Genomic DNA, 25,752 nt, shown 5'->3' with positions numbered 1-25,752 from the left:
CCATTTTCACATTATACTGCCCTCTGCTGTCGACTGAAATTGACGTCACTGGCACTGTAACGTCAATTTCGTTGAAGCAGCCGCTTGGATGGACAAAAGATGGCAGATTTTTTTCCCTGCTTAATTCATATTCCACAAACATACTATTAATCAGAACACCGTGTTAACACTAGTGTTGGCACAGAACTATTATTGCAAAGACAATTTTTGACTTGACTTAACATTTTAAGTGTTTTAAAGAAAAGCTTCCTTTTTTTAATGAAATATGAACCTTTATTAAACCAACATAACAGGAGGACAGTGTTTATTGCACAAAGGTTTCATTAAGACATGAACCTGCGACACAAACGGAATACTGTACACGTAATTTCTTTGGCCAAATGAGAAGAAAAAAAACACAAAGTACTCGTATATTCAGTCATGTTTCACAGTGCTGGAACGAAAGAGACTTTTTTTTAACATGGCTGCTTGTCAGGAATGTTACATGAGTAATACTATTCAAATCAGTAATAGTAGGTACGGTACATAAAAGAGTCAATATCACCATGAGGTGTATTTGAGACTTGGCTGTTAGAATTTCATATTAGTCAAACGCCCACTTTTTTTCCTTTCTTTTTTTTTTTTTTTAAACATGCAAAATATGGTGAACAATGACAGGGTGGACATTTTTGGCTAATGTTAGCATTTAATGAGCACACGGTTGGCAACATGATTCAGTTAGCAACTGTGTACTGTTTAAGAATGATATTTAAAATTTTCTGAAATATTTTATACAGAAATTGATATTTCACTATGACATGGTGGACATGTTAAGCTGGACAACACCCAGCTGCGCTCATAATATGACGAAAATTACCGTACATGCAGTAAGTGTACATATTTATTCTTCAATCCACTCTTTTAGCCTCATTGAAAAAAGACAACAATTCTGAACATTAACTTATGGATGTTACCAGTCAGTGAGGACAGAAAAGACACTTCATAGTGATACTGACCCAAAAAGGCACATGAGTGAACCATTATAAGCAAGCTCCCATTGTAGCATGGCACTTAAGGAGCCTGTTCTCAGGATAATTTAGTAGGATTTTATACAAAAAAATAAATAAAAAAAGTTCAAAAGCTGAACATGGATCAGTTTTGTTTGTTTTTGTACTGAATTGATGTCACAAATATGTCCTATTTGATTCATTATCAAGTATCAAATTATAACTTATTGCTTCTTTTGTACAATTTCCTACCACATTTTCATGAGAATCACAACACTGGAAAAAAAAACTTTTTAAATGAGAAGATTAGAAAAAAAAAAAAAAAAAAAAAAAGAGAAGGAAACCAAAGACGCATCACCAACCAGCAGCCTGCTAAGGTGAAAAGCACTTGGAGGTCTTCATGTTGGGTCTCAGTTCAACTTTAAATACAGCAATTGGATATATATAGATTTTTTTTTATGCATCTTACAACAGCATTACATACAGACTAGAATTTGGGGACAAAGACACAACAGCAACTACATCTTTCTTTTTCTTTTTTTTAAACATACACATACGAAACATTCAAATCAATAAATACACCATAACATTCTAAATAGACTATCTTTATAAATTACATTTTTGCATTTGGCATCTGACACAGAGATAAAATATATCTATACTTTAGAATGAAAGGATCATGATGGCAATAAAATCATTTTATAAAAATAAACTGGGTCTTTAAATTAAATAATAAAATCATTCTATTAAAGGCTTTGTTTATGAATGCGACTGTAGTTTATCTGAATGACTGTCTAAAGCATGCAGCTGCAAAAGTCAAGTATTATTTGAACAAATTGAAATATGATCAAAAAGTATTAAGATTCCAGCGAATTCCAAAACACGAATCTAATCTTCATTGAGCTGCACATACTTAACTGACCACTGGAGGGTGACAAAGTACCTACGTGGCTATTTTGATTTCATGTAATCATGAGAACATTCTGATTATATCTGAACCTCAGCACTTAAATTTAGAGTGAACAAACAGCCCGCTTACCGAACTGGGACGTGTGTCGGAAGCAGCAAGAGAAGCAGGGAAGCGGCCGTCCCGCAGCTCAGTCCGTCTTCCACACTCTGTTCAGAACCTTGACCACCTCCTCGTAGATGATGAACACGATAGCCACGTCCAGACATACGCGACCCAGACGAGGAACGGTGCCTTTATAGAAACTATTGATGGAGGGCACACAAGAGAGTATAAAATTAAGAAGAGCGGGAACAAAAGTATTCATTGGACAATAATGTGGTTGTAAAATGGACTCGAGCATATGGAGAGGTTTTTCCTATTATTATTATTATTATTATTATTATAGTTAACTTGGAGTGAGGTAAGTGGTTCCTAATTACCATGAAGTGTCTGATACCATTACCACCTAAGAAAACTCACAAAATGTGAATCCAGTTTAAGATGCATCTTCTGCCATCTAGTGGAAGAGAATCTAATTGTTCTGTTAGTCACTGTATGTCATAGATCAGGGGTCAGCAACCTTTATGATCAAAAGAGCTATTTTAGGGCAAATAAAAAAAAAATAAAAAGCCGCAAAAACGTTTGAGCATTGTGATGAAGGAAACAGTATGTTAGTCTAATGCACTGAAAGTCTGTAGAGATTTATTTGCTTCTGCCTTTTGTCTTCTGTTTTTGAATTATTTATTTTTGGTAATTTATCAAACTTTGTTTTTCATACATTTTTAGACTTTTCTGTCGAATTTCTGACATTTTTGGCAACTTTATGGAAACAGTAATTTTTTGCCTCTTACTTTTTTTCAGCTTTTTTGCTATCAATTTTCAGATTTTTTTTGAAATTTTATGGTAATTTTGTTAATTCTTCTTTTGTTTTTGGATATTTTATAGCCACTTTTTAAATGTTTTCTTTTTTGCCTTTTGAGAAAAAAAATCTGACTTTTTTGGCAATTTTGTATGTTTTATGGTTATCTTCAGGATTTCTTCTTTTGTTTTTATTCTTTTCTCTGACATTTTTGGCAAATTCAAATTTTCTGCCTTTTCTCTTCCTTGTTGGACATTCATGGTCACTTTTTGGACATTTTTAGGTAATTCCTAAAACTTTTTCATCTACCTTTCATCTCTATTTTTCTGAAAACTTAAAAATGTTGACTTAATTATTCATTTTTTTGTAAATCATTAATTCATTCCTAATTCATAAGTAATATCTAATCTAAAAAATGTGTAACAATTTTTTTTTTTTAATTTCTACTCATTTGTTTTTAGAGAGCGACGAAAGAGCCACATGTGGCTCCAGAGCCGCAGGTTGCAGACCCCTGTCATAGATCAATAGCCTTTTTAGTCTCTTGCATCAAAGGCAATACAGCTGTGTTCTACAGAGGATATAAAAAGTCTACACACCCCTGTTTAAAAATTAGATCAAGGGAAATCTTTTTGAACCTTTTTCGACCATTCATGACAGCAATAAACTCAACTTGAGGGGGGAAAAAAAAGTATTACCGAGAGGGGACGTAAAAATAAACAACTGCATTAATTTGGTTGCATAAGTATGGACACCCTGTTGTGACTGGGGATGCGACTGCTCAGAAATAACCAATCACATTTAAAGAATGTGAGTCAGCACACACCTGCTACCATTTAAAGTGCCTCTGATTAAACCCAAATAAAGTTCAGATGCTCTAAAAGGCTTTTCCTGTTTTTCTTCCTCCTTCTTGCAGAAGCCTGAAGGTTTAGTGGTTACAATGACACGCATTTGGAACTGTAATCCACTCCATCATGTCCAAGGCTCCAATTTCAGCTGAAGAAAACAGCCACAAAGCATGATGATGCTACCACCATGCGTTACTACAGATTTGGTGTTCTTCTGGTGATGGGCAGTGTTGTATTTTCACCAAACATACCTTTTGGAATAAAAAAATTAAAAAATAATAATAATAAAAATATATATATATTTTTTGCTTTTATCCATCCATAACACATACTCTCGAATGCGCTTGGGATCTTTTTAAATGAAGTTCTATAGATCACATTTTGTTGGTGGGAAAGGTTTAGATTTTTTTTTTTTTACTTAAGCCAACAAACAAGAATACAAGCCGACTCACGCTGCCAAGCCTTCATGTCGCAGAATCTTCACCGCACAGTCCAGCGTGCTCTTGTACTTATGCGCTTCAAGACCCTTTGGAAGGAAACACAAGTCTAACGTTCAAGATGCCCGGCAACAAACACAAACAACTTTGTACCTGCATCCTTGTCTTGATGACATCGAGCGGAGTGTTTCCAAACACGCTTGCTGCTCCAGCTATAGCGCCGAAGGTTCCAGTCACGACAGGATTGATGGATTTATTGGGGTCATCACCTTGTGGGACGACGTCATAGAAAAATACGCCCTTCATTAACAATCACATAAGGTAAAATCTTAAAGGCGCTAAACGGAGAGAGAAACTCAAGTAAGAGGCTATACGTTTCTCAACATTTTATTAATTAATAAGATATTATAAACATATTTGTAATGCTGAAAAATCCAAGGCAGGCTGTTAAATACAGTACGTATATCAGGGTTGCCCCCCCCCCCAACTGAAGGCTAAATACAGGAAAATGGAAGGAACAGAATTGTCTTACGTTTATGAAACATGATGCTAAATTAAATTTAGTACATGTACTAAATAAAAGTCACAATTATTTTTTTGCAGTTAAAAAAAGAAACTAAAAAGACCAAGCAAAAACTTACTAGTATTAGTGTGAAATTTTGTATCATTTCCAATGTATTTTTTTTTAAATACTTTATAGCTTTTCCATTTTATTTTTGCAAAATTAAAATTGCAAATATCTTTTACATTTTTTTTAAATAAAATGCAGTGTGACATTGTTTTTCTTACAATTTTAAATGAAGTATAAAGAATTTTCATTAAATCGGGTTGAATCAGTGTGCCTCCAAAATCTCCACTTTTCAGGATACCCATGTCAAAGAGCGCAAGCCATTATTAACACTTAGATTGGTTAAAAAAAAAAAAAAGTATAAAAATAAAATAAAATAAAATAACACCTTCACGTGTGGACTGACCAATAGTATAGATTTGTGGAAAAAATATGAAATTTACCAAATTGTGAGATAGGAGGTTTCGGCCCATTGACAGCAATTTGTCTATGGACACATAATAATAATAATAATAATATAGGTGCTGCTGTTTTGGTTAGCAGTGCCATTAGCAAGGTTCAAGGAAGCAAAAACAATGCAAAACGGCATTTACATGGTATTCTCAATCCCTTTCAAAGCATGTGCACTCCAGTTTTCTGACCTTTGTACCAGTTCTTGAGCGAGGTCATCACAAAGAAGCGAATGGCCTGATTGGAGCCTTGTTTGAGCACGGTCGCAGTGAGACCCTGGTAGGTCCCTCTTAAACCTGGTCAAGCATAAAAGAGGATGTCAAAATTCATCAGGGTGGGATGTGGCTTCTTTATGTTCAGCCGTATTGCTGCGTTCGGCCAGTAGAGGGCGCGTTAACCCTGTTGATGGCATCAGGAGGCTTTTACCTTGAGCTCTGACTATCTCTCTGACCCCATGGTAGAAGCCCCTGTACTTGGGGTTTGCTGAAGTCTGGTCATGGATAAATTTAACCTTGACGGGATGAAAATGAAATTTGATCACATCCATTGAATGAATGCACCATACATTGTCAATTTGTCACACACCTTGATAGTTTCCATGGGACAGACCACCAACACGGCCTCCATCACACCGGCTGCGAGCCCACACAGCAGTCCTCGAGTGCTGTCCAGTCGACCTGACTCATCCTTTGCTTGGTTACTGAGGAACTCAAATACTCCAAACCTGACCACAAAAAAAAGTAGAGAACAATGGATTTCATAGAATAACCCGATAAGTGCATAGCAAACACTCGAGGGACAACTAATTAGCTTCAAGTAACAATTTAATGAGATCTAATATGAGCTGCATTAAAACCCTGTGTTAATGAAGGGAATATATTTTATAGTTGAAGGGCAACTTGAAATTTCCGACGCTGTGAAAGTACCCTGAATGCACCATTTTCCTCACATAGCATTAGCAACTAGCAAGTGTTTAGCGTATGTTATTCTGTTGCCCAAAGCGCCCTTTAAGACGTTTAATGACATCTCAGTTGGAGTTAACTGTAAAACTAAACACACGACAGTAAAAATAACCACCATTGTATATTTACATACAAAACATGCTTCGTTTTTAAAACATCGCTAGCCTTGTGCTAATGCTAAAAGCGAAGGGAGAGTCCCATTCAAATGCTAACCGCAAGTTAGCATCGACTTCGGGAGTATTTTCCCTTCAAATAACGGATATTCACACGCAAATGCTGTGGGAACACATACCCACAGGTAAGATAACACTACGCAAAGGCACAGATTCTTACCAATGTGTGAAAAACGAGTTATTTTAATAAAATTCAATCGTAACTTCCTTGAGGCTTGAATTCCACATAATATTTACAACATAATTTGTACTTGACAAAAACAAAGTGCAAGAATGAATGGACATGACGCTACGATGACACTTTTAAGTAGTTGAGCAGCTTTAGTTGTTTAATAAATACTAAATCACAAATTGTTCTAATCATGATTTCAATCTCAATCAAATAATCGTGATTGCTTTTTTTTCCAGCCCAAATATGTACTCTAACCACATACAGTACAGCAGTTATAAACAAGTAAGAATGGTTTTATTATTGACACATAAATCTATAGAATAATCTCATATACTTCATGAAATGTGTTGTTAAGGTCATACTATGGACTTGTCATTCAAAGCAGAGTAAATCTTAATAGCAAAAGTTAGTGCCTAAGTGACACCCATTGAAAAGGAATGGGGGGGGGAGGGGGTCATTTTATGCATTAAATATATATTTTAAATAATCTGTATTTTTTTCTGCAAAAAATCGGTATAGGCATCGACCTAAAAAAAAAAGCATATCGGTTGGGCCCGAGGACTCCTGCCTGTATCCACAAAGAAGACAAATGAACTGTTGGTTAACCAGTAAGGGATGAGAGACGGCCGCCATGGGAGCCAACCAAGCTTCAAGAGAAAGAGGGAGGTGGGCTATGAGTGACAATGCAATCATTCTCGTACCAGCGTGTCCTTTACAAGAAGGTTATTAATAGAGTGCTTCAGGAGGAGGATGCCCGGTAAATCTATCAAAATAAAAATGGGCAAGGGAGGACAGACTGATGTTGTTTTCTTGTTAGGAAGAAGGACCTGTTCACCGATCTCCAGTCTGTATTCAGAAAATCAACATCCTCTCTACCCGAACAACAACGAACACGCGGAGGAAAAGATTCTTTACTCCAACAGCTTCTGCTTGCCATCCTAATAAGTCTACACAAAGTCCCCCATGCCCACCTTTTCCTTTTAACTCCGTCTGTTTATTGCAGGATTCTCCTCTGCTCATTAACTCGCCGCATCTGCTCTTCTGTCGCACTCGTCGTCACACACTACTTGCTATCTTCATACCTCTTTCCCACATCTGGTAAAAAAATTTAAAAAAAGAAAAAAAAAGTGGCAGCTCACTTGACTGCCAACCCTGTGACACTCCACTTGTTATTAAATTGGATAGTCAAGCTGTTCTCTGACTGCCAATTTGCACCATTGCCAATGTAAGCGGTCCAAGCTTCCTTGCTTAGAATGTGCCCTTAAGTCCTGGCTGAGATTCCGAGATGAGTCAGAGCGCCGAACAATCTTCATTAGAGGATCTTTGTACAAGGTCAGCTTCAGTGAAGGGATGAAGTAAAGGAGAGGAAATGAGAAATTCACGCACGACATAAAACAAAACAAAAATGAGTCAATCTAAATACAAGAACTGGATCCAAACAATAATAATTTTGCCCCACTGTGTATTGAATTTGTTAAGTGTTAAAGAAGCAGTTAGGAAATGGGGATTAAATAATGGTACAAATTAAATACTGAAGGGAAGAAGAGGTCAGCTACTCTCTCGGCCCTCCTTGGCCTTGCCTTTCGGATGACCCAGAAATAGACGCTGTGGAACATGATGGTGTTGCAGGCAATCACTTAATAGGATGGGGGAGAATAAAGAAAAAAAGGGGCGGTGCGAGACGAGAGGGAGTCATACAATAAAGTAATTGGGGTGGATCGGATGGAAGATGGGAGTAAAAAAAAAAAAATAGTACTTGAATAATTACTTAATGGACGGAGCCTAAATGAAATGAACCAATCGATGAGGATTGAGATACAAAAGCAAAATGTTCCTCAGGGCTAAAGTAGCCAAAATGATCTAATATTGTTTACATTAACTACTGGTAAGTGCCTGACATCAGCCTTTCATCATTGCGACTCATCATAAGGCTGATTAATATCGAGATGAAATGAGATTGTTGATGTCTTCGTTTGATTACAATGCTGCCAAAATGGCATCAAACTAACTACATGGAACAGGACGCGCGCTGTCTTTACGCCAGAGTCAAATTTGTTCAGTGAACATGCTCGTAACTCAAATCAACGTTCACTATTAAAGTGAAAGAAAATGCCATTAAAATGCATTTCTACCCCCTACCCCCCAAAAGTGATTTTTTTAAAGTGTTTTAATAAGAAAACAACATTATGCATTATTTTACTGCATAAATACTTGCAGTCAAAACATAACGTAGAATTAAAAAAAATATATTACTATACTGTTCTATGGTGATGTCCTTTAAAAAAATCGAATAATCGATTTTCCTTGTTCGAGCCTGATATCGATTCATAAAACATAAAATTATTATCTCCTTTTTCCAATAAATTCATAAGAAAACAGAATTTTAAAGGCCTTTTTTTAATTTACTGTTTACATGAATTTAAAATTATTTTCTTACATTTATGAAAGACCTGATTTATTACACTTTAGGACAATTCAGAATCTTTTTAATTTACATGTACAATTATTAAATTAGAATTATGAAAAAAAAAATTATCCTTGCTGATGTCAATGTTTGGTTAACACTTAAGTGATTATAATACTTTCATTAATAAACTAAATCATTCAACCAGCTACTGCCTCCACAAAATTTAGTCTGGAATTTAATGTGTGTGGCGTTTTTATCATGTCCTTGATATTTAAGAAGAATTGATGTTCCATAATAAATCAAAATCGTATTGAAGTGAAATAAATCGAAATCGAATTGATTGAGGAAATTAGAATCGAGCCCTAGTGAAAATGTCCCCACCGTGGTGTAAAACTCAACATGGTTCTCACCAACAAATATAAACAAACCGACAAAGCTTCCCAGTCTGTGGCCCACTGAGACCCTGCCTGGGTTTGAGTGGCATTTTTTTTCTCCGCTTGACTAGACCTGTCTTTCCATCACACGGACCAACTCTATCCTCCAGCAACACACACACGTGCAGGTATGCAAACAATGCAAAATAAATAATAATAAATAAAAAAAACTGCCTTGGCTTTATTCAGATTGTGCGCGTTTGTATTTGACAGGAGATAAATGTCATGGCTGTGCGAGAACAACAACACCATCACTCTCCAGAGCGGCGTGGCATTTCTGCTATGCGTGGCGGGTAATGGACTAGAATAATTGGACTGTGTGAGCTAACGCTTCAAGGTACGACGGCTGCCGCGCGTTGTTCTTTTACTCTAGCTTTCCAGTAGCAAGCTGCAAAAAAAAAAAAAAGATTGGATGTTTAACCTTCTACCACAGCACGCAGCTGCAAACCAGATGCAGTGATGTGTCCCTTGAGTTAATAATTGTCAGTTTTATGACGATTGTAATAAGCTTGTGGTAATCATATCAGCTCATCTGGATCAGTTCATTAAATCCTGTTGCCATCGGGCGCTCTTGTTTACCTCCGCTTTGCGTTTTCGGGAGTTTATTGCATACCTGACTGCAGATTTGGGAATGGATCCATAGAGCAGCGAGCTGAGTCCTCTGTAGAGTCCTTTGACACCGTGACTCTGCACCGTCTGCTTCACGCAGTCACCTAGAGGATGAAATACAGGTGTTTTATTTATTTATTTATTTTAATTTTTTTTCAGTGATTCCCAACAGTTGCGAGTTATCATCAGGAAATGATTCAATTTCACTTCCATTCTATTTACTACAAATATTGTATCTTTTTTTTTTTTTTTATGTAACTATGTCAGCGATAAATATAGTTACAAACAGACCAATTACATGCTATACCACTAGGTGGCAGGAGGCACAATTAACCGGCGTATCCACCTGTTGCCATTTACAGTATACTGTATAATACAACAAACTGAGTACATTTATGAGTAAATTGAGACAATTTATTTCAGTATACAGTAATATACTTACTGTGACATTTTTGTTTGGTTGAGTGCTGTGAGATTTTTTTTATTTGTTTGAATAAAGGTTGGAAAATAATGATACATAGTATTTGATGTGACCTGCTAAGCTATTTTGAAAAACACTCAAATGTATGATAAAAAGCAAAACATTTAAGACACACATGCTTAATTAAATCTGACCTAATTTGAAATAGAATATCAGAGTAACTACAATATATATATATAAATTATATTATTTATTAGGCCTACTCTTTCAATTTTTGCTCAAATTTGCTTAAGAATTTATACATTTTGGAACACTGCACTCGTTTGACTCTGTTTACGCATATTCTAACACACAAAATGCATTTTAAATATTCTCTTCTAACATTAAATTTAACATTTCATAGTTACATATCAAGCTGAAATAAAATTTTTGATAGTTTTTAGTATATCTAATTGAGCTCAATTGAGCAAGAATTGCCTCCAATTAGACTACGGAATGATTCAGATATTTTGTTCCTAAAAAGAATCATGTTGCCCAATCAGCATCTTAATATTATCTCGGCAAAGGAGAAATGCTCACTAACACAGATTCAAACAGATTTGTGAATAACATTTGCGAGAACGGGCTTTTGTGTAGCCGTGGAAAAATCTCATGAAAAATAGCAGCAAAAATAAATGTTCTGTGATTACATTTGCATGATTATTATATCATTAAAAGCCAGTAATAATTAATTAATTTTAATTTAGAATGGCCTTCGAGGCTCATAACATGGAAAACGTTTACCCATTCGTGGCCAAAAAGAGCTGTGGTAAAATGCATGTAAAATGGAGCGGACAATATTATTATTATTATTATTATTTTACTACCAGCAAGTCTGATAGCAAACATTAGCCTATTTACACATGAAGCAACTTCAGAGTTGACAAGGAATAACTATTGCTCCGAAGCAACGGCACCAGAGAGCAGAAAAAGCAGCAGCTGTCAGGACTCGGGAGCGCTCATTAGCATGTTCCCCAAGACGCAAGACACGACAGCAGATCTGTGTGTAATTGTGCGTGTGTATGTATATGCATTGCGTGCAAGTTGAAATTGCTTTTGTTTTCTTTCTGTGTCTTAAGTGAAACCATCACAGTGACATCCGGGAATCCTAATGCATTAGGGAATGTAATTAGATAATGAGCTCCCGAGGACCAAAGCTGTCAAAATAAAAAATAAATAAATAAATAAAAGTGAACATGAAAACAGATATAAAAAATATAATTGAAAAATTAAATACAAAAAATATAAATGAACAAAAATCATAAATAAATAAAAGTACAAATAAAATAAAAAAAATAAAAACGAGATTCAAAAAATAAATATAAAAAAAATTGGGAAATAAATTTAAAAAATACATATATAAATAGAATTAAATATCAATCAATAAATAAAAACACTCTGCTCTCACATTTATTTATTTCATGCTGCGGACGCTCAGGACGAAATGTTATTCAAATGAGGGGGGTGGTCCTAAGCATGTCTTGGGTTGGACTATATTATTATATTTATTTTTAGTTTTGGAATCTCGTTTTTTATTTTTGTATTTATTTTTACTTTTATTTATTTATTTATGGACATATTTTGTTGTTTGTGTTTCCATTTATATTTATTTTTGTAATTCATTTCTCACTTATATTTTTTACATCCGTTTTTATTTTCCCCCTTATTTATTTGCCAGTTTTGGTCCTCCATAGCGGAGATATTTTACTTTAAATATATTTTATAGTGTATATTAGTGCTTTTCCTTATGACAATTGAACTGAAATAAGAATATGAGTTAATAGGTAATAATTACCATATGCCGAAAATCATGTTAAACTTAAAGGATATGACGTGTTTGCCTCTTGATGGCCTCGGAAAACTATGACGTTTTTCCTATATTTACAATTTGCATGAAACTGGCCAAACTCACCTACTCCTCTGTACTTGGGAGGATTGGCCCTCTCATCCAGCTGCAATTGGGTCTTCACATACTCGGTGGGGAAGGTGATGCAAATCTCAATGCCGCCAGCAATACCACCTGGAAATTAAGCAAACCGTGTCAAACCCAAGTCAACTGAACTTTAAAATGATCACAATTGGATACAACAACTGCTCTTAGCTTAGCACACTAGCTTAGCTTCAGGCGGCATCTTCCAGCGGCCCGCGCTTGCATGACAACAAGGTGCCATGACGTCACAGACCGTTGGAAAACGACTTTTCCCTCCGTAAACACTGAAAGGCGGGCTGGCGAGCGAGGAAGAGGAATGAGCGGGTTGAAGCCGTTTCAAAGCCACACCCAAACCACTCGGCGGAGTCACGAGGAGCACATTTGGGGTTGATTACGTTTGACCATGACTGGAAAAATGGAAGCCAGATCAAAAATAGGAATCCATTTTCACACAAGACAGGGGCAGGCTGTCCTAAAGCCTGCTGTCGAACGCACAATACAGATGAGTCACACGGGAAGGAGGGAGGACGCAGAGAAGGATGACGTTAATTAAATCATGCAGCCTGCTGGGCGGGGCTCCATTACACAGGCCAAGACCCTCCATTAACTCAATGACACACACACACACACACACACGTACACTCTATCTGCTAACACACATAAGCAGAGAGATCACAAATGGTTGAAAATAAAACCGAAACGCTAGTGAAAAGGAAATAAAAATGTTTTACGGTTAGGGTTAATGTGGATTCCAGACATGACCACATCCTAACATAGCTAAATCACATTTACTCACTTCTACCAATTTGATCATCCCATCTGTAGGAGGAGCTGATCTAATTTAAGGGAAAATCAATAAGGGAAGATGTCTTTGACTTCAATCCAATCAGGTATTATACGCCAGCCTATATAAAAAGTAGTAGGAATTGATCACCGTCCACTACATGATCATAAATTAGCAATATTAAGGATTTTATTTTTAATTGGACCAATCTAAAATGAGAAATTACTCACATTATCACCTACATAAAGATTTATTTGAAATATTTTGGGTTGTCAGAAAAGTTCCAGGACTGGTAATCTCACTTCACAAAAGTCACTTAGCAGTTCATGTCAAGGTTTTGTTGTCAGGGTTTTCCACACGGATTGATATATGACTGGATTGTCAACGCATTGGAATAAATGAAGCCACAGGCGGCCATCTTACATTGCCAATCACCAAGACGGCCTAACTTGAATACATTGATTTCTCTGCGGTGTTTTCCTGTTATTTTTTGACTCTACGGTGACAACGCCATTGTGTAGGACATACAGTTGTACCAATAAGTCTGGGAGAAGCACTACATGTACATTTCATTACTAAGAAAATACAGTGATACCTCGGCTGACGAACGCTTCAGCTCACGAACTTTTCGCCTCCCGAACATTAAATTCGCGAGCATATAGTCTCAGCTGACGAACTAGTTTTCGGCGGACGAACCAAATCACGCGACACGAGAAATCACGAGAAGCTGACGCACGCTCACGGCGTCCCAGTTCATCACCCCCTTTCTTTGAGTGCGGACGTGGTTTGTGTTTGGTAGACATTTTGGACCATTTTGGAGTGTGCTTTTGCTATCATGGGACTGAAAAAGACCCAACCACAGGCTAGTGTTAAGCCTAAGAAGACCTTAAAGAAAATTACGGTCGAGCAGAAGAAGGAGATCATCGAAAAACACGAACGAAGTGTGCGTTTGTGTGACTTAGTTAATTACAATACAATAGCACATTTATTATACATAAAATAAGGTATATTTTGTGTAGTTTTAAGGCTTATTTAGTAGAAAATTATGTTTTATGGGGACCTGGGAACGGATTATTCTCATTTTAATGGTTTCCTATGGGAAATAAATGTTTGGAAGACGAACTTTTCGCCTCACACACACTTTCTGGGAACCAATTAAGTTCGTGAGCTGAGGTATCACTGTACTTAATTTTCTCTTCTAAGTTATATCGCTGGGTGTTACGCAAAGATTTATCTGATTATGACTGTTATCGGAGCCATCAATTGGGTCAAAACTTTTATTATGGCTCAAAAATTTGTCTACTTCTTGCGTCAATTTGATCCTACTTTCTGGGTTGTTTTGCAAAAAAAAAATTTTTTTATAAAAAGCCAAAAAGAGCGAACTTCACCGTTTACATCGACTATTCAGACACTAAAAATAGCTGGGTCAAAAATAACCCAATTATGGGTCAAAATGTTCTGATCCTCTACTTGGGTAAATTTGACGCTACTTTCTAGGTTGTTTTGTTTTGTTTGACCCAAGTAGAGGATCAGTCCATTTTTGACCCATAATTGGTTGTTATTTTTTTTGACCCAGCTATTTTTAGAGTCTGAATGGTCGATGCAAACAGTGAAGTTCGCTCTTTGTGAGGCTCTCATTACTCCATACAGAGATCCGAGCGAAAAACAGGCACTGATAACAGTAGTCAGGAAACTGTAGCAACCGTTGTCTGTAAAAGTGGCAACGTAAGATGGCTGCCCTCCGGAACTCTGGCTTTAGCTGCGAGAGCCCTTTGGACAGTCCAGTCACATGTAAATCCATGGTTTTTGGTTTAGTTCCTTAGACATTGACTGTATATATTTTGTGACATCAGTCCTGGAACTTTTCTGACACACTCGTGAAATTGACCCTTCACCCCCATTCACTGAATCAAGTCATTCATCTTGCAGCTAAAGCGGCGCGGTGACCCTCGTGATCACTCATGTTAGCCGTAATTCCAATAATCCTTGGGGACAAGCGAGCCCTCCAAGGGTTAACAGACGTCACATGATCCTCCCCACACTTCATACCAGCCGCGATGATGTGGCCTAATCAGGTCGCTGCGTTTCGTGTTAAGAGGAAAACGAATCAACCTCATTCACGAGCACAGATGAAAACAAGTGACAATTGGCAGCACGGCACACACATGATCGAAGAACCGCTGAGGCCGATGCGTCTTGGCTTGTCTGGTCTGCGTTTGCAAACTGGCACACGTTCGCACAAACAAACACACTTTAAATGAATGCCGCGGCCAAACGTGGGTTACATGTGCCAAATAGCCATTAATCTTTATCTTCAACCTCTGCTGCAGAACCTTCCCATCCTCCATCCTCATACGACACCCCCCCCCCCGCCCCCACCCACCACCACCAGTGACTCGTCTCGCGCGGTCATAAAATCAATGCATCCACATAGATCCTTGACACTTGCTATTACGCCAGAGAGAAATGGAAATGGCACCGGAGTGATATTCGGCGCCAAGAGGCAGAGATTTAAAAAAAGCAAAAAAAAAAAAAACTGCCTTGTCAGATATATAGAAACAGGCTATTTGGATGACAAATGGAAAAGCGCTCCTGTCCTATTTCTAAACACAACATCGTAGGGCTGCAACTAATGATGTTTTAATTGATGAAGCTGTCAATGAATCGGATTTTAAAAAAATTATGTTTTCCTTTGTTCAAACACTGAAGGTAATTTCAAATTGAAAGTGCAGAAAACGCACAAACATCAATTAATTATGATTCCATTAGTCCCTAGCATGTAAAAAAAAAAAAACAGCATCTCTTTTCACTCATTCACTCCCAGCCATTTTCACTGAAGCAACCCCCTTCGCTCCCGGCCTGTTTTCCTGGATTTTGACTGATTTTGCAAGGCCCACATAATATTGCGTTCTACTGCTATAAAAGCATGGAACCTCGCAAAAGAAACATTAGAGTGCCTTCTTTTATCAGTGAAAAAAATGAATATTTCTATCGGTTTCCATTTTGCGGCGATTAGCATTAGAATATAGCTAAGTTTCATCATTGTTCACAAATCTGTTTAGAACTGTGGGTAAATGAGCTTTTTTTTCAACATGGCCCTGGTTGATCTCTTTTGCTCTGCTGCCACCTGCTGGCTGTTTTTGTAATAAATACCATTTCCTCAACCGTTCGCCGCAGTTGAGAGGCTGCATCAAAGCCTTCTGTATGCTCTAACATAAAAATAAACATAAAAAAACATATAAATACGTCTTGGGGGAACTAATATAACCATTGAAAATAGAACGTATTTATACGTTTTTGGGAGCAAATGAGTTAATGGCCGAATCAAAAATATATAGTCCCGACTCCCCAAATAGCCAAGCCCTATTGCATTATCGCACTTCATCCAAATGTACTAATGACCTTAAAATGCCACTCCTTTGTTGCCTTTGCATCTTTTTTAGGCCAAAGTTCGGATACTTGGGAGAATAAAATTCCTGAAATAACCGATTAATTAAAAGAAATACAACGAATACAAAAACTTTTTTTTTTGGTCCGTTTACGCTTCCCACAATAAAAATATGAATTTTATCGGTTTAACTTTAGAACACAGAGATTCATAAGTTACAAAAGTAAAAATTGGCCAAATTTTCGGCAATTTTAAAAGAGCTAATATCCGCTGGATTTTTTTTTTTCGTGCTGATTTTTAACTCTTTCACTGCCACTGACGTTAAAAGACGTCAAGTAAAAACCTACGGAGGGCTGCCAATGACGTTAAATGACGTCATCCAATTATTTTTTATTTTTTTGAAACGGGTAGAGGGAAACACTTTTTCATTGTTGGTGAAAGCGTTTTACAGAAGTAAAGCACTATTTAGGTGTTTGTGGCATCATTCATGGACAAAAAGAAGTGTACAATTCACTAGAGTGCATGAAATAACATCGTTTCACAAAAAGCTCTTTTTTTCCGCTTTTTGTTTCAAAACAGAGAATTTCGGTGAAAGTAACCATTTTCTATTGTTGATTACTGAAGAACGGAATAAGGTAGAAACAAACTTTTTTTTCTGATGAAAGATGAGAGTCCAATCTTTCATTTGGTAGTATGTGTGTTTTCATAGTCCAAACACAACATTTTCTGTGGACCTTGAAAGATCAGTCAAAATGCTTAAATCGGCTGGCACTGGCGACATCCCGTTTCTGAAAACGTCTGGCAGTCAAAGGGTTAAACAGCTAAAATGCCAGGTGAGCAGGCCAATAAACAGCTGATGGGGGAGGAACATTTTCTTCTCCTGCCTGCTTCTGTGACTCTAATGATCCTCCGCACATCTGCCTCTCCGTAAATCCGTAAGTGACGCTTACTCCAAGACAGGTTAAAGTGCAGCAATCTCTAAAACTGATCACACATCACAGCCAAAAGGAAATAGGATGAAAATCCAACCAATCAATAATGCATAGCCATCATCATGCATGCTCGTGCCAGCCAATTAATACCGTAAGTAGCGATATCAATTCATTATTAATCCACATGTTGCGCATTTTTTTATTCTCATGGGATGAGAAAAAAGGAAAACGTTATGACGTCCATTTTTAATGGTGAAGAATGAAGGAAGGCCTTCCTATAAATAGACGTGTAATATTTACGGTGATGTGGAAGATGAAAAGAATTATTCATCTGGATGTGGCCTTTTGCTTTTAGGCTTCCTATGTCCCGGGCAACGTTCCCTCATGGCTCAAGGGTTCTTCTTCTTCTACAATCATTCATTTTACATGAGAACTGTTCAAACTACTGATAAGGAGGCAACAGAGCACACGTGTTGTGCAAGATTAATTAACTCTTTGACTGCCAAGCATTTTCAGAAAAGGGATGCCGTGGGTGCCAGCCGATTTAAGCATTTTGACTGATCTTTCAAGGTCCACAGAAAATGATGTGTTTGGACTATGGAAACACACATACTACCAAATGAAAGATTGGACTCTCATCTTTCATCAGAAAAAAAAGTTTGTTTCTACCTTCTTCCGTTTTTCAGTAATCAACAATAGAAAATGGTTAGTTTCACCTCTGTTTTGAAAAAAAAAACGTCTTTTAACGTCTTTGGCACTCCTCCATAGGATTTTACTAAACGTTATTTAACGTTTTTGGCAGTCAAAGAGATAATAGAACTGCACTTAGTTTGTTTAGCCAACGAGCTCAATAAGCGTAAATATCATTTTGCGATTCGATTCGTATCACGATTCATAAGTCACGATTCGATTCGATACCGATTAATCTAGAAATTGATTATTGCGATTATTTTTTTTCTACTGAAATTTAGAAAATACTCATCAGTAAACTTGTACACTGTAAGATTTGTCTGAAAATGTATTTATTTATCTGAAAATTCAGGTTGCCGTCTGTTTCATGTTTGAACAGCACTGAAATAAAAATATTAAGGCTTAATGTTCCATGAATATAACATTCTTCCATGCTTAATGTGTAAATCCTAACCCTAAGTAAGACGTTTTGTTGAATATTACCATAAAAAAATGATGTTTAAAAATCGATGCGGCCGCATATCGAATCGATTCAAGAATTGCGCGCTTGAATATCGCGATATATTGCCGAATCGATTTTCGATTTTTTCTAACACCCCTACGTACTAATATATTATTTATTTGTTAGTTCAGAGCTGGACTGGCCATCTGGCGTACAGGGCAATTTTTCTGGGGCCGAGTGTTTTTTAACTATTATTTTCCTAAATTTTGGTCCACAAATTCTAAGGACCATTTCGTGAAACATCATCAATGAACATCAGTGGCAGAACTATAACACGGTTTCACAGCCTAATAGTGGGATTAGTGATGTTAAAGTTGAAGAAATATGGTTACTCTTACCATCCATCCACTATCTGGAGCGCTTAACTCTTTGACTGCCAAAAACGTTAAATAACGTTTAGTAAAATCCTATGGAGGAGTGCCAAAGACGTTAAAAGACGTTTGTTTCAAAACAGAGGTGAAACTAACCATTTTCTATTGTTGATTACTGAAAAACGGAATAAGGTAGAGACAAAGTTTTTTTTCTGATGAAAGATGAGAGTCCAATCTTTCATTTGGTAGTATGTGTGTTTCCATAGTCCAAACACAACATTTTCTGTGGACCTTGAAAGATCAGTCAAAAATGCTTAAATCGGCTAGCACCCACGGCATCCCTTTTCTGAAAACGTCTGTCAGTCAAAGAGTTAATAGAGCAAAATAAATAAATAAATAAAAATATTCCTCTCGTAAAACAAAACGCATCATGTCGACAAAAAAAAGCACCTGAGGTCAGACAATAGCTTTTACTTGAAAAAATAAAATAAAAATGTGTTTGGTGGTGTGCTGTGAGATGTTTCCAATGTTTCACATGTGCCTTGGCTCAATTAAGTTTGGACTAACTTAAAATATGAAAGTGATAAAAATCTAAATAAATCAAGAATAAGATGGTAAAATGAGAGTGAAGTAAATTAGGAGGTAAAAACACGTATCAAGGACAACAAAAACACCTTACACAACAATCATTTAAAATTTTTAAATTAAAGTGAGCTTTTGATTAGAATTTAAAAAAAAAAAGAAAAGAAAAAATGTTTTACTCATTCGCTGCCATTGACGGCTATAGACGTCAAAAATTCATTTGAATTATTTCTATTTTAAAAATAAAAAATAAAAAAAATTGTTAAAAACAGTATGAAAACCTAGATTTTTTTTTGGTACATTTAGAACAAATGTAAAATTTGTGATTAATCGTGAGTTAACTAGGGAAGTCATGTGATTAATTACGATTACAAATTTTAAATCGCCTGATGCCCCTAATTTTTTTCATAATCTTTTCTTAAAAAAATAATAATAATTAAAATTAAAATTAATAAACTTTTTTTTTTTTTTTTTAAGAAAAGATTGTTAAAAATTAGGGGCGTCAGGCGCTTAAAATTTTTAATCATAATTAATCGCATGACTTTACTGGTTAACTCACGATTAGTCCCAATTTTTTATTTCTGTTTTAATACAATAAAAAAAAATCTGGGTTTTCTTTTTTTTTTTTTTTTCTCACAGGAGAGCTCAGTATTGTTCATTCGATTTGACATCATCATTGCTCTTTTTTTTTTTTTTTTTAAATCCAACAAATCAATTAAAAACAATTTAATAAATGTTTTTTTTTTTTTTTTTTTTAAATACATATACATATATATATATACACACACACACATATATATATATATATATATATATATATATATATATATATATATATATATATATATATATATATATATATACCCTTTTTTTTGTATGTGGGTGAGTATGTGTATGTGCGTGTGTGTGTGTGTATGTGCGTGTGTGTGTGTGTGTGTGTGCGTGCGTGCGTGCGAGCGTGTGTGTATTCATCAGTTCACCTAAAGCCCATTAAAAAAAAATCCCATACTAATAATATAATATAATAATAAATTGCCAGATGCAGAAACATCAATGTAAGTTATCACGATGTAGTGGCTCTCGCTAACAGACAGAATTAAGTAACCAGAATTAGGTTAAAAAATTCTATATACGTAGACCATGTTTCTATAAATTTGAAAAATCTGGGTTTTCAAATTCTTGTTAACAAAAGTGGAATAAAAATGTGAAACTAATAAAAATAGTGCAAAAGAAATTTTTGACGTCCATAGCCGTCAATGGCAGTGAATTCATCATTAAAACCAAGACTAAAAAGACCAGACAAATTGAACTCTGGAAACAAATGACTGTACTCCGAAAGGAGTGGTTTGCTTAGTTGCAATACATACACAAAATAATATAAGACAATTGTCGATGTTGACGAGACCTTAACACAAAAAGGTGAACAAAAAAAAAAGGCACTGAGCTGAGTCACTTCCATTGGAAAAAAGTGACAAGCTGGTTGACTGGGAGTTGTGTGTGTGTGTGTGGGGGGGGGGGGGGGGGGTGACGGCAAGTCCTCGGGAATAAGCGCACGCTTTGACGAGCCCTCTCGGCCCGAGAGGTGACAAGCACTCAGGGAAGAAAGCAAAAGAATGGAGGAATCTCTGGAGGAGGGGTGGAAAAAACACAACAACTATATAAACGTTCTTTCAATCTGTCACAGAAAAGCCTTTTAAAGGAACAACAAAATCTGAGGTCCATTTTGTTTTATTTTTGCTCTCTGCCCTCAGGCCGGAAAAGTCGCCCTCGTTCCGCGTCCCAACTTCAACCATCGGCAGAGTGAGAGGAGCTCAACTAACCAATGGCAGCCCGGAAAGCTTTGGCAATTGTGGACCACTCGCTGTCTAAGTACGTGAGCCGGAGTGCATTAAGCTTTGACCTTCCACTTCTTGCTTTGTCTACTCGGAGCCCTCAGGCATGCTCTAGAAAGTCCTTCTCCTTCCGCACGGACCCCCGTGAGATAGCACTCGCGCGTCAACGTCACTGGAGAGAGAGAGAGATGCACCGTCATTCTCACCCCCCAAAATCGGGTTTTATCTCCACATCTTGGACCCCGCAGGAGTTGCGACAATCACAGCGCGACGCTGCTGTCGTTGCAAAACTGGACAGACAGGCTGGAAACGAGCTACAGTGAGAAAAGGAAGGGGTGGGGGTGGGGGTGGGGGGGATGGTTCGACACGGGACGAGACAGTCAGTCAGGCTGCTGAGGGTTGACGGGGGGAGGGGACGGAAAGGATGGCATCAAGCAACAACGGGCAAATTGTATAGAATGCCGCAACTGTGTCAAGTAAAATCGGAAAGTAAAATCGGAAAGTAAAGTCGAAAAGTGTAAATGTGTGGAACCATTTTGGAATTAACCTGAAAAGGTGTAAATCACTGGCTGGGTTTAAGAAGATGCATAAAAACAAAAGTACAACAACAATATTTAAATCACGTATAAGTCGGTACAAGTGTAGAAAATTGAGCTCAATTAAAAATGTATGTGTAAGCCTTTGTGCTGATTTATATATATGTAAATGTGTTAGCTTAGCAACTAAATGCACAATATTGTTGGCATATGCGTGCACGTGCAGTTTTTATTTTTAAAATTTTCTTATAAGGGTGAAGGACGAGATAAGTTTTATATAAATATATACATAAAAATTTCCATTCAATGGACCCAGTTTTAAATTGCTCGACATCTCTGTGCTGCGAAAATAGCACATTTTAGGGTTTCTTGCCATAGTTTGTCAAATATTTCAAAAGATAATCACAAACAGTGAACATTTGTCAGAACATGATCAAAATTTCTTTGTGACCATCTTTGCAACCTTTTTGCAACATTTTACCAACCCTGAAGAAAACACAAAATTAACTTTATCGGCATTCATATTTGCAAAAATAGCCCATGTTCCTCAAAATGCTAAATATCGGCACCGATAATCGGCCCGGCCCATAATCTGTCTATTCGTAATCTGCACACGTTTGACATGGTTCCTATTCCACCTGCCCAGAAGTGTGTTATAAGGTTGGTAAAGTGGTATCGTGTAATAGTATCGGAGCTTTTTTTTTTTTTTTTAATTTTTATTATTATTATTTTTATTTTTTTATTTTTATTTTTTAATGTAGACACACAGCATCAGCACTGACACAATACTGGAATCGGTATTTACATTATATTAATTTTACAGACAATGTGTAAAATGCCTGTTGACACATATGCGCATTTATTTTACACACACATCTGAAATCAACCGACAAGCCTGTTGCCGCCACATGGGAACGCCACTGAAGTCGCCGCTCGCCACTCCAATCACCTGAAAGTGCTGCTGCACACTAATCAACAGCACAGCGGGCGGGCGTAAACAACAACAACTGATGTGCAGTCCAGTAAAAAAAAAAAAAAACATTTCAAATTAAGCAACAAATAGAACATTTCCTGTCCAAGAATGCCTCAAAAGAAATGGACGTTTTCCTTTTTCAGCAAAAGAGCGTAACGACTGTATTTATGTCACTTCATAGATCTCGGTTGCTAACCAAAACAGCAGTACCAATGTGCATAATAATTCTCTCAGGTGAACTTCCCTGTTTTTAAAAGTCCTCCCTCCATTCTTTGAATCAAAGCAAGCAAACACGACCTGTGAAAATTCAGCACATAGCAGAACTGAGCAACAACAACAAAAAAAAAAAAATTCTAATAACTGCCCCTTTGTCCCTCCTGCATGCATCGCTCCTTCCTCTCTAACTGCATTAAGTGGCAGAGTGCCCCGGCTTAGAAAGACTGATACGGCATGTAATGAAATGACATTGCTACGGCAGGTAAATTCTGATAAGGCCGCCATCCCTTTGCGGGGATGAGCTATGTAGCCATTTGGAAATAGCATTTTCCCGTTTTAATCACAAGTACCTTGCAGGTCAACATTTTCTGCATCATGACTTAATGTGTTTGATTTAGGACATGACGAGCATCAATCTCCTTCATTTACGGAATACGCTCAAAATATTGGCTTCCTGTTTGTGCTTATTCACTAGGGGTGGAAATCTTTGAATGTGTCACGATTCCGATTTTTCAGTCTGCGATTCGATTCAGAATCGATTTTCGGTTAAGAACGATTTTTTTTTTTCAAAATGATTTGATTGACAATGATTTTCGCTTCAATTTATCGATGTTCAAGAATCGTAACGATCTACTCCAGTCTGACTCGCTAATGCTAATTAGCGCGCTACTCGTGGCACTTTTATCACTCAAAAGAACGGCTCCACGCTGCAAAAAAACAACTTTTATTGGAATGACTTGATCGTGACTTTTTCTTTCTACTCTCTAATGTGGCTACAACTTAACAGTGTATTAGACCACGTGGAACCGCACTGCCCCTCAGTGGCCAAATCGGGTACAACATGAACAGTGCTCCCAATAAAGGCATACACAAACGAAGGGAAGACAGTATAAAATAATTTTAATAAAATCGATTTTGGGATATTTAAAATCGATTCTGTATCATACTAAATGAGAATCTATTTTTTTGGCACACCCCTAGTAGAAAGTGTTGTGATCGTGAGCAAAGATTCATACGTTTTAAGGAGTAAATGGGGCGAGTCGATCATGGCGCATTTCTTAAGTGTATACCTGTAATTAAATTACTTACATTTAGATTATTATTTATATTAGTTTTGCCATCAAAAGCAGGTTTTACAGTCTTTTTTGTTTTTGTTTTATAGCTGTTTGTCTTACAAATACAAATAACAGTGGCAAAGTCACCGTTTTGCTTGACATGTTTCTTTTCACAATAAACTCGTTTTCTACGGATTAAGCACATTTTTATTCATTTCAATGTGTGTGTGGGGGGGGGGGGGGGTCGAGATTCTAGCATGATCACTGAGCACTCGTATCTCAAGGCACCACTGTACTCGGTGATGCCTCCAGGAAATAGTGAATGTAAAGTTGTTGTTGTTTTTAATGGGGGAGAAATATTACAAATTAGGTAATAATACCACTAGTGTCAAATTAAAAATAACGGCACATCAAAGACAAGGGCAACGGAAGAAAGAAAAAAGAGAGAACGAAAGAAAAAAAAAGCGAGAAAGAAAGAATGAGCAACTGGTGAATTGTTCAGACTGACTTCAAAGCGCCTAGTACGGTGTAGTGTTGTAAAAAGTTATCATACGTGACGACATTTGATGTCACTTTACGTACGATAGTTTAAAAATAAATCTAATATACATACCTGCCAGAATCGCCTTCCCCGGATGGGTTAACTTGGACTTCCCCGCAGGCGCCGCCGCCGCCAGACACCTCGGCGTGTGGAAACGGCTTCCAAATGCTCCTTTTGTCTCCATTTGGATTTAAAGATCACAGCGAGGAAAAATGTCTGTCTGGTGTGTTTCAATCTTTGTGGAGGCTGAGCTCCAAAACCGCTGACCCAGTCAGTCACACATACACGGATGTACGTCGGCTGTCTCGCGCGCACTCCCGGACTCAGGTGGACCCTCGTGGACGCGCGCGGCAGCTCCGCGCGTGTGTGTGTGTTCACAGTTGGACACGCGTGGACTGGCCGTGGGAACTTAAGAGACCGTAGCTGTTACGTGTCGCCATGGCGACGAGACAATCGAAAAGTAGATGGTGAAGCAACCCGGAAGTGGGGAACGGCGGAGAAAAGAGAGAACGCGCCTTGCGGCTGCGAGGAACTTTTATGTCCTCGCGAAAAGCGCGTGGACGAGAGCAGAGAGGGGCGCGCGCGTGCGTGAGTGGCAGCGCGATGAGACGATTTGGAGGGCGTGGCGAAGACTTTCCTTTTCGCCCATGTCGGGATTTGCAGCAACAGCGAAAGAAATAGAATTGTTGTGTTGCTTTTTTCTCTCTTGAGTCTTGGACGTTTTAACATTAAAGAAAGAGAGAGTGAGAGAGAGAGAGAGAAAACGCGTGTCCATCGCGGCCACGCCCTTCACAACTACTGAACACTTCTCACTGGGACTGAAACCAAGTTCAGCTCGACCGTTTTTATGAAACGACAAAACAAGGGCAATTTAGTGACAACCATGTGATACTTTCCTCCTTTAGGGCAACATTTTTGATTTGACCCTCCACTTCTAATTACTTTAACCGACTTGTCGTCGGTGTGATTAGTCACAAAAAAGTATTTGTATGAAAAAAACAATGTTAAAACTGATAAATATTTGACCGCCCCCCCCCCCCCCAAACCACACACACACACACACATTTTATTCTAGGTGATGTGAGTGATGGTGGATTTATATATATATATATTGCCTCATTTATAACTAAATAAAATCTATTTGACACATGTATACAGTATGTTCCTTT

General features: G+C 37.3%; 1 protein-coding gene across 1 annotated transcript; it reads right to left on the bottom strand.

Moving 5' to 3' along the window:
* Positions 1-287: 287 nt before the first annotated feature.
* On the bottom strand, positions 288-25,462 carry LOC144049520 (tricarboxylate transport protein B, mitochondrial). Its single transcript, XM_077562516.1, has 9 exons — positions 24,656-25,462; positions 12,224-12,331; positions 9,856-9,955; positions 5,680-5,818; positions 5,521-5,605; positions 5,286-5,390; positions 4,230-4,345; positions 4,092-4,165; positions 288-2,198 (listed from the first exon to the last, which is right to left on the bottom strand). The coding sequence occupies exons 1-9, from the start codon at positions 24,765-24,767 to the stop codon at positions 2,084-2,086; spliced, it is 954 nt and encodes a 317-aa protein (XP_077418642.1). The 5' UTR covers positions 24,768-25,462; the 3' UTR covers positions 288-2,083.
* Positions 25,463-25,752: the final 290 nt, after the last annotated feature.

This window comes from Vanacampus margaritifer, chromosome 3 (genome assembly GCF_051991255.1).
Source record: "Vanacampus margaritifer isolate UIUO_Vmar chromosome 3, RoL_Vmar_1.0, whole genome shotgun sequence".
NCBI classification, from domain to species: domain Eukaryota; kingdom Metazoa; phylum Chordata; class Actinopteri; order Syngnathiformes; family Syngnathidae; genus Vanacampus; species Vanacampus margaritifer.
Note: the sequence above shows the minus strand (reverse complement) of the source record. Positions and strands in the feature narration are given on the sequence as shown.